At 45.3% G+C, this 12,345-nt stretch overlaps 1 protein-coding gene across 2 annotated transcripts in view; it reads right to left on the reverse strand.

Annotated features, from left to right (window-relative positions):
- Positions 1–12,345, reverse strand: part of dync1h1 (dynein, cytoplasmic 1, heavy chain 1) — a 28,343-nt gene that overhangs the window by 4,981 nt on the left and 11,017 nt on the right. Inside the window, exons 30-64 of one of the 2 annotated variants that reach the window (XM_085768384.1) lie at positions 12,064–12,304; positions 11,782–11,965; positions 11,454–11,666; positions 11,066–11,304; positions 10,791–10,947; positions 10,461–10,685; positions 10,146–10,376; positions 9,900–10,040; positions 9,543–9,776; positions 9,212–9,418; positions 8,721–8,842; positions 8,425–8,590; positions 8,154–8,317; positions 7,887–8,016; positions 7,636–7,769; positions 7,407–7,521; positions 7,160–7,321; positions 6,806–7,020; positions 6,512–6,716; positions 6,244–6,417; positions 6,002–6,121; positions 5,747–5,867; positions 4,859–5,054; positions 4,369–4,486; positions 4,057–4,272; positions 3,733–3,945; positions 3,361–3,488; positions 3,092–3,245; positions 2,006–2,152; positions 1,706–1,856; positions 1,287–1,540; positions 1,068–1,202; positions 879–973; positions 621–795; positions 418–493 (exon numbers count right to left, since the gene is read on the reverse strand). In XM_085768384.1, coding sequence (XP_085624510.1) covers positions 418–493; positions 621–795; positions 879–973; positions 1,068–1,202; positions 1,287–1,540; positions 1,706–1,856; positions 2,006–2,152; positions 3,092–3,245; positions 3,361–3,488; positions 3,733–3,945; positions 4,057–4,272; positions 4,369–4,486; positions 4,859–5,054; positions 5,747–5,867; positions 6,002–6,121; positions 6,244–6,417; positions 6,512–6,716; positions 6,806–7,020; positions 7,160–7,321; positions 7,407–7,521; positions 7,636–7,769; positions 7,887–8,016; positions 8,154–8,317; positions 8,425–8,590; positions 8,721–8,842; positions 9,212–9,418; positions 9,543–9,776; positions 9,900–10,040; positions 10,146–10,376; positions 10,461–10,685; positions 10,791–10,947; positions 11,066–11,304; positions 11,454–11,666; positions 11,782–11,965; positions 12,064–12,304 — 5,958 coding nt within the window. Of the gene's footprint in view, positions 1–417; positions 494–620; positions 796–878; positions 974–1,067; positions 1,203–1,286; positions 1,541–1,705; positions 1,857–2,005; positions 2,153–3,091; positions 3,246–3,360; positions 3,489–3,732; positions 3,946–4,056; positions 4,273–4,368; positions 4,487–4,858; positions 5,055–5,223; positions 5,420–5,746; positions 5,868–6,001; positions 6,122–6,243; positions 6,418–6,511; positions 6,717–6,805; positions 7,021–7,159; positions 7,322–7,406; positions 7,522–7,635; positions 7,770–7,886; positions 8,017–8,153; positions 8,318–8,424; positions 8,591–8,720; positions 8,843–9,211; positions 9,419–9,542; positions 9,777–9,899; positions 10,041–10,145; positions 10,377–10,460; positions 10,686–10,790; positions 10,948–11,065; positions 11,305–11,453; positions 11,667–11,781; positions 11,966–12,063; positions 12,305–12,345 lie in introns of both variants that reach the window. The other variant, XM_085768383.1, reaches the window with a different exon arrangement.

Consider the following 12,345-nt stretch of genomic DNA (forward strand, 5'->3'; position numbering starts at 1 on the left):
GTAAACTAAATATTTTTGGATGATGACCCCAAAAATGACCCATTTACTGGTGCGAGACAAATATCTTTTATAAAATATTTTTAGTGGCCAACAAGAAAGCTGTAACCCGAAAATGGTTGCAGGCCACACCTCCAACAGAGACAGACTGGATAGATGTCGTGACTAATATTCAAAATCTGGAAAGGACAACCTTTTCATTAAGTCTACGGATGGATAAGTGTTTGTAATACGGGGAAAATGGATTGCGTTTGTGACCACAAGAGATGTTCACTGAGCCATTACTCTATGAACTGACTTGTATCTCCATAAGTATAACATTTGTATGAACGTGTAGGCGATGAACTGTTTGTTCTATGTTTTTCTGTATGTTGTTTATTCTCTTTCTATAAAAAATAAAGTACAAAATATGATACTCACTGGACTGCTTCTCCTCTGACCACAGGTAAGGAACAGCCAGCTCTGGAGTGTTGCTTTCAATCCACATGAAGAATTGCTGAAGCAACAAAAACAAGAGATAGAGATCACTTATTCAGTTCATATTCAAACACAGTGCTGTGGTATATTATTAAATGTACTCTCAGATCCTCAGTGTGCCGCGGTTCAAGACCAGCAGTACTCACCTCATCAGCCTCAACTTTGGACACCAGGTCTTTGAACGCTGGCAGTCGGTTGAGACGGACCATGGCCTCGCTCTGTTCAGTGGTCAGACCCTTCACTTTGGGCAGTGACATGCCCTTCAGGACGATCTCTTTGCCACGGAGGAAGTGCTGGAACTCTGAATCATACGAGGGCTCGCTGGAAGAGATGGATTTAGATGCTTCAGATTCATGTTGGAACTACTTTTCGCTGATAGATTTGGTTTCACATTGGCATCTTACCTGGTCATGCCCTTCAGACTGATCTTAGCCAGCAGCATGGCGAAGGTGATGTGGTCATTGTGAAGCATACCCTTCGCTATCCTGTTGAATGCCACCTACAGTCGAGAAAATGACACGTTATATATACCCGTTCAAGTCGTTAACACCAAAGAAATTTTGCCTCTTGTTTTGAAAACGTGTGGTTCAAACCTGGAAGAGGTCCTTGGTGATGACAGCAAGTCTTTGTGAATGATCAGTTGCGTTCTTCAGGTTGGCGTTCTCATACAGCACAGTGTGGTAGGTGTCCAGGAAAAAGTGGAGAGAGTACTGGTACAGGAAGTGCATCTGGAACAAGGTGCAAAAAAAAGTTAGCTTGGTATTGAAATAAGTTTAGGATTGAGTTACTGAACAAGTCAGATGTATCCAGACCTGGTTGAGAGCCTCCATGGTGAAGTAGATGCTGCTGCATGCAGAGGACAGAGACAGGTACTGCTGTGACACGGCCTCCACCTCAGCCATGACGATATCCGTCTCTTCCACCTTTCTGGTCACCTCGGCCGCCTCCTTCTTCAAGTTCTCCAGTGTGGTGATGATGGTGTCGTCATCAAGGATACGACCCTTGACCTCATTGAGGGCCTGCAGCAGGGATTTTTCCAGCTGACGCAGACGCAGCTGGAACTCGCCTACGAGAGAGAGGAGGAGTGTGATTGATGGGATTTCTCATTTCTCACTGAACTCTTTTAGCTCGTCTCGTATCCCTGTCAGTGTTCGTCAACGTCACCGTTATCACCATCGTGCCCAGCTGTGTCCTGTCAGTGTGTTAGTACATCTGCCACTTTGTGTCTCACCTTGCAGTTTGAGGAGGTCAGAGCGTTTCTCATCCACGTCAGGCCTCTCAGCCTTTAGGACCTCGTTGAGACACTGGCTCTGCAGGCTGCTGCGCGTCACCGTGAAGTTGACAAACGTCACACGAGAACACAAGTCTGGTGGGAACTCGACCTGTGTAAACAAGAGACAGCATATATAAACTTAACTTTGCATAAGAAATTATAGAAGGAAATGCTCTACTTCAGTCCAACACTAGACTTGACTGTGTTAGTAGATAAAATAATAGCTTACAGATGAAACCTGAATGATCATCTACTCACAGTTGGATCTCGTGTTGAGAGGAAGATGACAAATGAAGGTGACAGATCGATGTCCTGGTCTCCAAGGGTAATGAGGACACGTCCACCAGTCCTGCGGACCTCTCTGTTCAGCACCGGGTTCAGGATGGGGTCGTAACTTTCTACATCCTTCAGGGCAAAGAAAGGTGAATTAATCCACAGGGATGCAAACGGGTCAGGACCAAAAAAGAGAGGAATTGTCTGGCATGGGGGGGGGGGGCTCACCATTAACAAATAATTACATTACAATTTCATGGAAAAGTCCATTTCCAGTAGTTCAACCCCAACCAAGTATTGAGTGCATATAGATGGATATAGTTTTCAGAAGGCCAACATTTCTATATTAAAAATGCTTAAAAAAAAAAAAATCCTTTGCAATATTTCAATTTTGGATACTGAATTTTAGGTCTTCACTGAATGTTAGTCATAATAATTAATTAAAATAAACAGAATAAATAAAGACATGGGATGTTTCATTCAGTGTGTTATGGACATATATTTGTGTTAGTTTCACTTTTTGAATTGAACACATTCTACATCGCGGAGGCGAGGTCTTTCCACGTAGAGCTTCCTTCTCCTCTGAAACGGGGCAGAGCTCCGTGGGAAACACCTGCCTGACACAGCAACGTAGGGAACCATGCACATCCACGGCGCACAGCTCCACGTGCACGGGGGGAAAAAACGACGTCACCGTCGCATCGAATGCACGCGGCTACGCTTTGGGTAACGAGCGCGCATGTCGCGTCTACATTGGAGGTAGGCTGCTATCAGTATAATCAGAGACAACCATGAATGAGTTCGCCTCAGTTTCACGTGATTGTCACGGTCTGCCTGTTAGAAAAACATTTTACTGACCCCAGCTGAGACGCTGAGACCCCCCCCCCCCCCTCCCCCCTCCCAAAAACCAAAACTCTTCGGATCTGAACGATTCACACAAGTCACCTAACTGGTCATGAAAAAAGCGGGTTTCGCTTTTCGGCGCGCTGTTTGCATCCCTGAATCCATGACAAATTCAAGGGCAGTGGAGAATGATCACATAGTTGGCCCTGACTAAGTACATGTTCTTACCTGGACCAGCAGCGGGTTTCCGAAACGCAGAGCACTCTCCAGGTTCTTTCTGAAGGCATCATCCAGGAAACTGGTCCTGGTGATCTTGCGCTCTTTGTACTCATTCATTATGAACTCTGTGGCTTGGCCTGATGGATCAATGATGAGCGGGTACCTAGAAAGCACAATGATATATAATAAATCAATTTGTGCTCAGTATTATCGCAACACTTGTAAAAAAAAACAAAAACATTGCCTGAAAGATACTGATACTGATGAAAGATACTGACCTGTTGAACCTGTTGAGCATGATGGCATTCTCAGTACAGAGGTCATCAGCTGGGAGGGAGTTGGCTTGCCAGCGAAGCCTCTCATCAGCGTTGGACAAGTACTCAGTTCTCGCAATGTCTGTACGGAACTGGGAGAGAAATTCAGGGAGTTAGGGACCTGACATCAGATGACAGGGGATGCAAACTGTACGTTCGACAAATGTGGTTGGTCACATTAGACTAAACTATGGCGTGTCCTCTTTATGATTAAAACATCTTATGAATGCCCTGAGCAATCAACAAATATGTATACTTCAGTGATCTTTTATATCTCATAGTATCAGTATAGATGTGGTGATCAAAAGTGGCCATGCATATCAGAGCTTCACATACCTGAATGTTGGCCTGCTGCAGGTGGTGAGACCAAGTAGTGAACAGGTTCTGTCTCATTTGCTGTTCAAAGTAGCCAGCATAGGTAATGAATGCTGCAGAGAGCAGACAGTCTCCAGCGATGGTGGACATCTGGTTCTTGAAAGTCTCGCTGGTCTTCTCCCAGCGTTCCCTTTCAGCGGACAGACTCTTCAGAAGGGCTGTGCTGCGGTTCACCTGAGAGTAGAGATCAAGAGTTCATTAAAATGCTGCAAGACTCTTTACTTTAAAGTGGAATGAAACAGACCCATAACAACGGGGCAAAGCATTTCTTTGACGACTAATTACCTTAGCTTCAACTGCAGCCAGGTCGGCCTTGATGGCCTGGGCCTCTGAGATGAGGACGGCGTACTCTTCCTTGTAGCGAGCGATGCTAGCCTCCAGGTCTCGGATCATCTGCTCCACCTCTTCTGCCTTGGTCTTGTTGTCCGTGGCATCATCCTCAAGCTTCTGCAGCTCATTACGCAGAGGCTCCACACGTTTCAGCATGTCAGCATAATTGAGCTAGATTTGGGGACGAACGTAATTAAATTACATTAGAAGAAGTATTCTTTTTACCCAGTTGTCATCTCCATTTTTTAATTGTTTGAGGTTTCGTACCTGAGCAATTGCCCATTTCACCATAGGCCCACAGGCCAGAGAGGCCCTGTTGACTTGGTCATAGTTGTAGCTTGGGTTAGACATATAGTTCTTCTTCATCTTCTCACGGATGGAGTCACTGGATAAAGGAGAAAGAATCCAAGTTGTAAGAATCCAGCAGGACTTTTTACAGTCCAACAACTTTATGTGAACTGTGGAGAAATTATCATAAATCACCAAAAATTAAACGTGACTTTAAAAGCATTGGGGGATGGGGTGTAATTTCTACCATTTTTACTGTGAGAAATGCAAAATCATGACACTGACGGTGGATTTAAGTCAACCACAAGTTGTCATCGGTTCTTTTTCTGATTCAAGAAACATTGACCAACGAGACTGTTCAAGACGCCTAAAATCAAGTGATAATCACAGGTGTGGTCTGATTAATATACTGATTGGGTATCATTTCATCTTTCATTACAAGACTTAACACATATTTCGACACTGGTACCTCATTTCCTCAGAGGAAAAGTTGACTATGCTGCTGATGAAATTGTCCCTGATAATAACTTGTCTGATTTTTTTCCAGTCATTGGTCTCCTCGCCCAGCATAAGGCAGATAGACTCCAGGGCCAGTTTGACTGCAGCTGGGGGATTGGTCATAGCCCGCACTTCTACTAGGTGCTGCCGCTTAATAGAACTCACCGCTAGTTAAGTGGAAGGAGGAATGTTTTTGAAAGAAAGAAAGTAGTAAGGAAGGGGAGAAGGGGCGCATTTAGGGGGAAGAAGAGGGGGAGGAATTCGAAAGATGGAGACAAAAGAGGGAGAGGGGGCTTTTTAGTGAACAATTGCACAATGCATTCTCTCTTATTTCACCTGATCTCCTCAGCAGAGAAGTTAACAATGGTGGGGATGAAGTTCTCCCTCATGATGATGGATCGGATCTGCTTCCAGTCAGTCGTGCTCTCTCCCAGGAGCAAGCAGATGGACTCCAGGGCAAGCTTCACAGCTGCGGGTGGATTGGCCATGGAACGCACCTCCACCAGGTGCTGCTTCTTAATGGACTTAACAGCTATTATCAGGCGAACAAGGATGGTGGGTTATGAAAAGGAAGAGGTAGTGATGGGAGGATGTAGGCGGAGATCAGACCGGAAGTGAGTGTGTGACAACATCTTAATTTTTTTTTTAAAAAGGGAAAAGCCAAAAACTATTGAAGAGAGGAAGATAAAACGATTAAATAACTAGTGGACTAAAAGCCAGAAAAATACTCTTCCAGCTATGCTGTGCTGTATTAATACATTTATTCTAGTGCGCAAAGTGTATAAAAAAATATCTTTACATGACAACATATCAGTGAAACACACTATTGAAACAGAAGTGAGTAAACAAGTCACTGTACCATTCTGAGCCTCAATAACAGCAGGCTCCACCTGGTCCAGGTCCTCTTTGACACTCAGCTGTTTGTCCTTGATCTTCTCCTGCTGCTTGTACACAGATTCCTGGATCTCCTGGCTCATCACCTGGAATCACAACAGTGATAATAAATGCATTAATAAATCTAAGTCCTTGCAACACAGGGATAAAGGGATTTTGTCTATACACGTAAAACATGATGACATCTTTTGATTCTTTTCAAAGGAGATAAAATGTCTACCTTTTTCTTCTCAGCCTCCTGCTGGTCTTTGACCATCTTCTTCAGCTTGTCGTTGGCAGCAGCATTCTTTGTCTCCAACTCCTGACTCTTGATTCTCAGGTCACGACGAAGCTCCTCCACCTTGACGACAAGGCATAAGTACAATCAGGGAATTGGATTGAGAGCAAGCATTGACAAAAGGATGGAATAAATTGGTGCTAGATGTACGCAAACATATTAAGTGAAATACAATTTTTATTTACCTGATCTACAGTCTCCTTAATCTTGCGGAGACCAACGTTGAGATGCATCTGCTGCTCCTCCAACTCACTGCGTTTTTCATTGAACAGGTTGGCATACTGGTTGATGAAGTCCAGGTAGTGGCGAGGAGTGATAGCCATGGTATGACCACCTCGCTTGGCCAGACGGTTGTTGGCCTGAGAAGAATTGATAAGGTTAAAATAAAGTATCATTAGGAAATTGAATTGTACACTTTATTGAACAATGTCAATGCAAAATATGCATCATTACCTGGTGAAGCGTTTGGTGGACAAACACGCAGCCATTGACAATAGCCTCGCGATGAGATGGTGGCTGGGGCAGTTTGTCGTAGACGATGGGCATGTAGTCTGGCACTTTGTAGTTTGGTTTCTCCAGATCCATCTTGCTGGTGAACTCCTTGCCCACCTGATAAAGGGCCTCTGTGGACCAGTCTCCAAACCAATTCAGCACACACCTGGCACAGAGTAGAAGAGTTTTTGTTTTGCCTTTCCCTTAATAGTTAAATTCACTCTTGCTATTATATAATATGCAGCATCCATGTACCTGTTGAAGAGAGCAGGTGATGTTGCTGCTCTGTCCTTCAGGCCCTCTGATGAGGGATTCATGGTGAAAACCACATGGAGGTTTCTGATGACTTGGCTGGTGAACCACTTGTACAACTCTTCATGTGTGTCGAGCATCAGGCCCTCTTTCTGGGCTCCCTCCTTACACTGAGTCATCAGGGTGGCATACTCATCTCCCTCGAACAGGCCAGGAACCTACAAACAATAGGTAACAGTGACATACTGAGAACCTGAAAAGTAGGTGTATGGTAGCCAGATGGATTTATTTCAGGAATCTTCACAATGAGAACAGAGAACTGGCACGATGCAACAGACTCTGATGTTGGCAAGTTACCTCTCCATTGGCCAGCAGTGTGTTCATTCTCTCAAGGAAACCAGAATCCAGCACGTTGGACTCGTCCATGATGAAGGCAATCTTCTCGTTCTTGCAGCCTGAGCGGCGCAGCACTGTACGCAGGTCCTCGTCAAAGTCCTCTCCAGTATATTTCCTGTGTACCTGAAAAACACACACAAAAAGTCAATGAATACATACATGCGAATGAACACGTATGCCATCAAATTCTTTTTAATGTTTTACCAACCTTGATCTGGTAGACACTAAGTCCGTTCATCCAGGCTACAAAGCGAGACAGAGTGGTCTTTCCTGCTCCACTCACACCGATCAACAGGAGATGGCCCTGAGGCTGACGGAAGATACTACACAAGGATATAAACTTTTACAAACTTGCTCGAAAAACAAATACGGTATGCCAGTTCTTAGAAGTCAATGTGCAACAGTGTGGCATAAACACTCAAGAGGCTTTTACTCACCGGTCAATCCTCAGGACATGGTCAAGCACCTCATTAAAGAGCACCAGCGGGACATCCAACTCTTCTTCGTAGAAGACCTTCAGACGGGCCTTCACATAGTCCCTCAGCTCCTCCTGTTCCACTGGGATGTAGTCCTGCATTCACATGCACACACAAGAAACTCGATGAAAAATGAAAGTAAAATGCCAATGACCAGAGGAGAACATCACCAAAGCAAAATTCATAGTAGAGACAACAAATCTCTAATTCACCTTGGAGAGCCAGTTGCTGTAGAGGATTGGTCTGTTGAGAGCCTTCTCCTTATCGATGTTGGGGAAATGTTTGAGAGCAACCATGTCGATGTTTTCATCAGTCCACCTTCTCTCTTCATCACCAACCAGCCTGGAAAAGTGCAAGTTCATCCATTGAGTCACTACATTTGATAGCTCTGCAATATCATTGGTCAAAAAAAGTGTAACTACATTCACAGCCTCTATGACAGAGTGATAAAGCTCAGCCTCTCTGTAAGCAACACTCACCTGTCCTGGAAGAGGCGGAGAGCCTCATGGGCCCAGATGCGGATGAGCCCCTCAACAGGCAGAGTCTCAAGTGGCCGAAGGGCCTCAAAGATGCCCCTCACCCAGCGGGTCATCTCTCTGGGAGAGTAGATGTAATGGGGTTGGGTGTCCTGGGTGAAACGCTCCTGAGGGGGAATGATATGATATGTCATATTGTATCAATTAGGTCACTGAAGGGTTATGTGATCAGACTATTATATAGCACTGAAAAATACACTGCCATCTCCTTTACCTGAGACATGGTGTAGAACTCGACCATAGCAGCAGTAAGAGGCTCAGCATAGGTACGGAGAGACGGGATAAGGCGCAGCATGGCACGGTTAAAGGTACCATAGATCTGTGTGAGGGAGGCTGGGCCAGGGTAGTCCACGTAGACCACAGGAACATGACGCAGGAACCTACAAACATCATGGCAACATTAGATTTCTTACAAACAGTGTATTTAAAAATATAAAAAATAATATCAATATCCTGATATAAATCTTACCACTGTATTTTCTACTCAGAAATTAAGCCTGTTTATTGTACCTGTGTGTAAGAGGCTTTCTGCCAGGGTCAGTAGGAGGATTACAGGCACCAACAAACTGGATCCTCTCCAATTTGACCCAAGTCTGGTCTGAGGTGCGATAGAAACCTCCATGTTCCACCATCTATAAAGACACAAAACAAGGGAACAGGGTTATTATAGTTGACTAAAACTAAGAGTAAAACAAAATAAAAATAAAAACTTTTGACATTTTTAAAACTATAATAACCTTGCAAGGGAAAAAACATAACAATACATCTTACGTATGGCGCCAGCCCTGCTCGGCGACTAGTCACCTGCATTGCATTGCACTTATTGTACTGCCTGAGTTGTCAATGCTTGTCATGTTGTAGTATTGTGTGTTGGATGTTGTACGTACAGAGTGACAATCAATTTCCCTTCAGAGGGATTAATAAAGTAAACCAACCAACCTACATGGGAAAGTTATTTGGATCAGGGTAGGTTGTGGCCACCTGCAAACAATGCATCATACCTGTCTGATGAAAGAGATGACCCTCTGTGTGCCGTATTTGTCCATGTCTGGCAGATTGATCTCATCACAGAACAACACCAGCCACTTGCCCAGCTGCACGGGGGCGAGGACCACGCCATTGGGGGTACGGCGGTATTCACAGTAGTGGTCGAAGGTCTTCAGCAGCAGCTCTGGGGTGGTGGCGCTGGAGAAGTTCAGACCCACAACCTGGAACGCAACAGGAGGAAATTTGGTAATTACAAATGTTGACAATTACAAAAGTTTATTTGTTTTTATTTGTATTCAGCATATGCTAACGAGATAAACAAGTTAGTGCAGTCCCGTCTCTCACCTCCATATCAGGCAAGGCCCTGAGGGCGCTGAACAGAGTCATGGTCTTTCCAGAACCTGGAGGTCCACACAGCACCAGTGGTTTGTGCTCTGCCAGCCATGTGTAAAGCAAAGCCTCGTGGCGGACAGTGTCCAGGGTGGGAACGACGACGTCGGGCGACGCCACCTTGTGGGTCTCTACTTCAATCTGTGGCACTTTGCCCTGCCAGGACTGCCATTCACCTGAGATGCACACCTGAGTGCAAAGGAAATACATTTAACTTCCAGTACTTCCATAACCTTCAGTTACAAAAAAAGAGGCATTTTCAAGTAAATTTACTTAGAGAGGGATCGATAGTTGTTTATCATGAGTGTATACCTCGTAGTCGATGATGGGGACATTGGGAGCAGAGGGAAGGGGTACAGTGGTGATGCGACGGATGTATTCTCCAAGCTCAGCCCTCATCTTCAGCCGTCCATCACCAGAGAAGGACCACAGCACGGCGTAGATGAGATACCTCTGTAGAGAGAAAATGTCACAAAATTTCACTTGTTAGAAAATGTAGATAGAGTAGACGGTAAAGATCAGACATCTATGCTTCTTTAAGTGAACCCAGGACGTTACCTGCATGTATTTCTCCAGCTGATCAATGGGCATGGGGAAGTCAGGGTGGTTATTGTTGTAGAGAGCCACATTACGACAGGCCTGGTGCATCATTGAGAACAGGGAACCTAAGCAGCGCAGGCGGGTGAAGTCCATGATGTGCTCCATCTTGGAGGCATGCTCTAAAGCCTTGATCACCAGGCCTGTGGAGGTGAAGTAAGGCTGCAGGGTGGCTGCAACGTCACGCTGGATCTGAAACACACAGCAGCATGTCGGTAATGAAATGTTTGGTCTTATTTTGTTTTTATACATCCGAGTGTATTTTCCTCGACTTACCTGGAGCATTGGTGATGCAGTCTCCTCCTCGTCCTCTGTGCCCTTCCTCTTGCGCTGAGCTTCATCCTCTCCCTCATCCAATGGGATGCTACGAATGCGAGCCAGGAAGTTGTTAAAGATCATGTCAGTGCTGAGGACATCCTCACTGAACCAGACCATACCACAGCGAGACACGGTGGCCAGGGTGGCGTACTTCAAGTCCTGCACCTCAAACATCACGCGCACCTGTGGAGAGAGAGATAAATAGAAACTCAGGGTTAAAAAGACAAAGACGCTCCCACCAGATCAGATTAAACTGAGACATCTGTGCTTGAAGCGCTGTGCTTTTACATTTGGTGGTAAGCTGAGACGCTCTCCGTTGGGCAGGGTGAGCAGCTTGTTGTCATCCAGCACAGAGTTGAGATTTTCAACCCACTCAGGATCAACATCGCCATCAAAGATGATCCACTGGCGTTTCTGCAGTTCACCACGAACATTGTCAATGATCCTGAAATTGAGGAAAAAACAGAATCAGTATCAGCCATTTTCTAAAAAGCTTTGTTTTGAAAAATGAACATTAGCTGAGTAGATTTACACCCTCAATAACAAACGGCTCACAGACTTACTTCCTGAGAACGTGTGTGAACAAGCCATCGGTCCATTCACGAGTGTTGGGGTCCAGGGTTCCGTACAGGTGATCCTTGCTGATGGCCTTGGGGTCAATGATGTGGGCCACACCCTCAATGCCCTCCAGCCTTTCCAAAGCTTTGAGCAGCACTCTCCACGCCATGGTCTTTCCACTACCCGAGGGTCCCACCATCATGAGGCCGTGGTTGATTTGTGTGATCTGGTACAGCTGGAGCACCTGGGAGAGGTTGAGCAACAAAGTTTAAGAGAAGTCACCTGGACACTGTGGAACTTGATCCTATTATTGGGGAACTTGTGTGGGGGCTGTAACCATTTAGAAGCTCTAGATAGATATACATTCAACAAAGATTGGGTTGAGCTACGTACCTTCTCCACCCACAAGGTGCCAACATCATCACCGTCTCCATAGGTGAGGTACATCTCTGCGCAGACCTTCTTCAGCTCCTCCCTCAGAGCGGTCATTTCTCCTCTATGGTACTGGACTCCAGGGAAGACATCTGACAGCAGGCTGAAGAGCAGAGGGATGTCCTCTGCCACCAGCTTGGGAACCATGGTCTCACACACACTCTGGATCAGAATCTAAAGCAAACAGGACACAATGGATGAAATGAACATTCAAGCTCAAACTTCTGGAGATGCAATGATAAAAACAAAGAAACTTAATCTCCAAGTGCAATCAATTATAATTACATACCTCCTGTTCAGGAAGGTTTTCAGCAATTTCATTTTCATCTACATTCTCTCCTCGTTCATGCTTCTCCCTTTTGATCCTTTGGATGCGTTCACGCTTGACGTTGCCAGCACTGATTAGCACACTCTTGAGAGCTCGCAGGCCAAAATCGTAGTGACTCTGAGATGACAGCTGCTCATCACACAGCCTGAAATAAAAAATAAAAAAGAGCACAAGGGATAAATTCACAGAAGCAAAAATCTGAAATATCCTGTAAAAGCTACTCCGACTTCATGTAATACGTACTTGAAAAAGGGTACAATCTTCTTAGCGAGGATCTCAGCAGTACGGAAACCTTGAGAGTAGAGCATGACCTGTGCAATGAGCTGCCGGTCGGGCTTGGTCATGGCCAAACTACGGAACAGCTTCTTCAGATTGTCAGGAAGATTGGAGCGGCCGGCGTAGCCAGGGTTCATGGTGATGAAGATGGCCATGTCTGGGCTCACCTTCACCTGCTTGTTCAGAAGCTCTGTCATGACGGGCACACCTGAGAGGGGGACAGATGACATCTTATTTACTCTGTAGGTC

The sequence above is a fragment of the Trachurus japonicus genome, chromosome 22 (genome assembly GCF_045865225.1).
Source record: "Trachurus japonicus isolate A0001 chromosome 22, Traja_1.0".
In the NCBI taxonomy this organism is placed as follows: domain Eukaryota; kingdom Metazoa; phylum Chordata; class Actinopteri; order Carangiformes; family Carangidae; genus Trachurus; species Trachurus japonicus.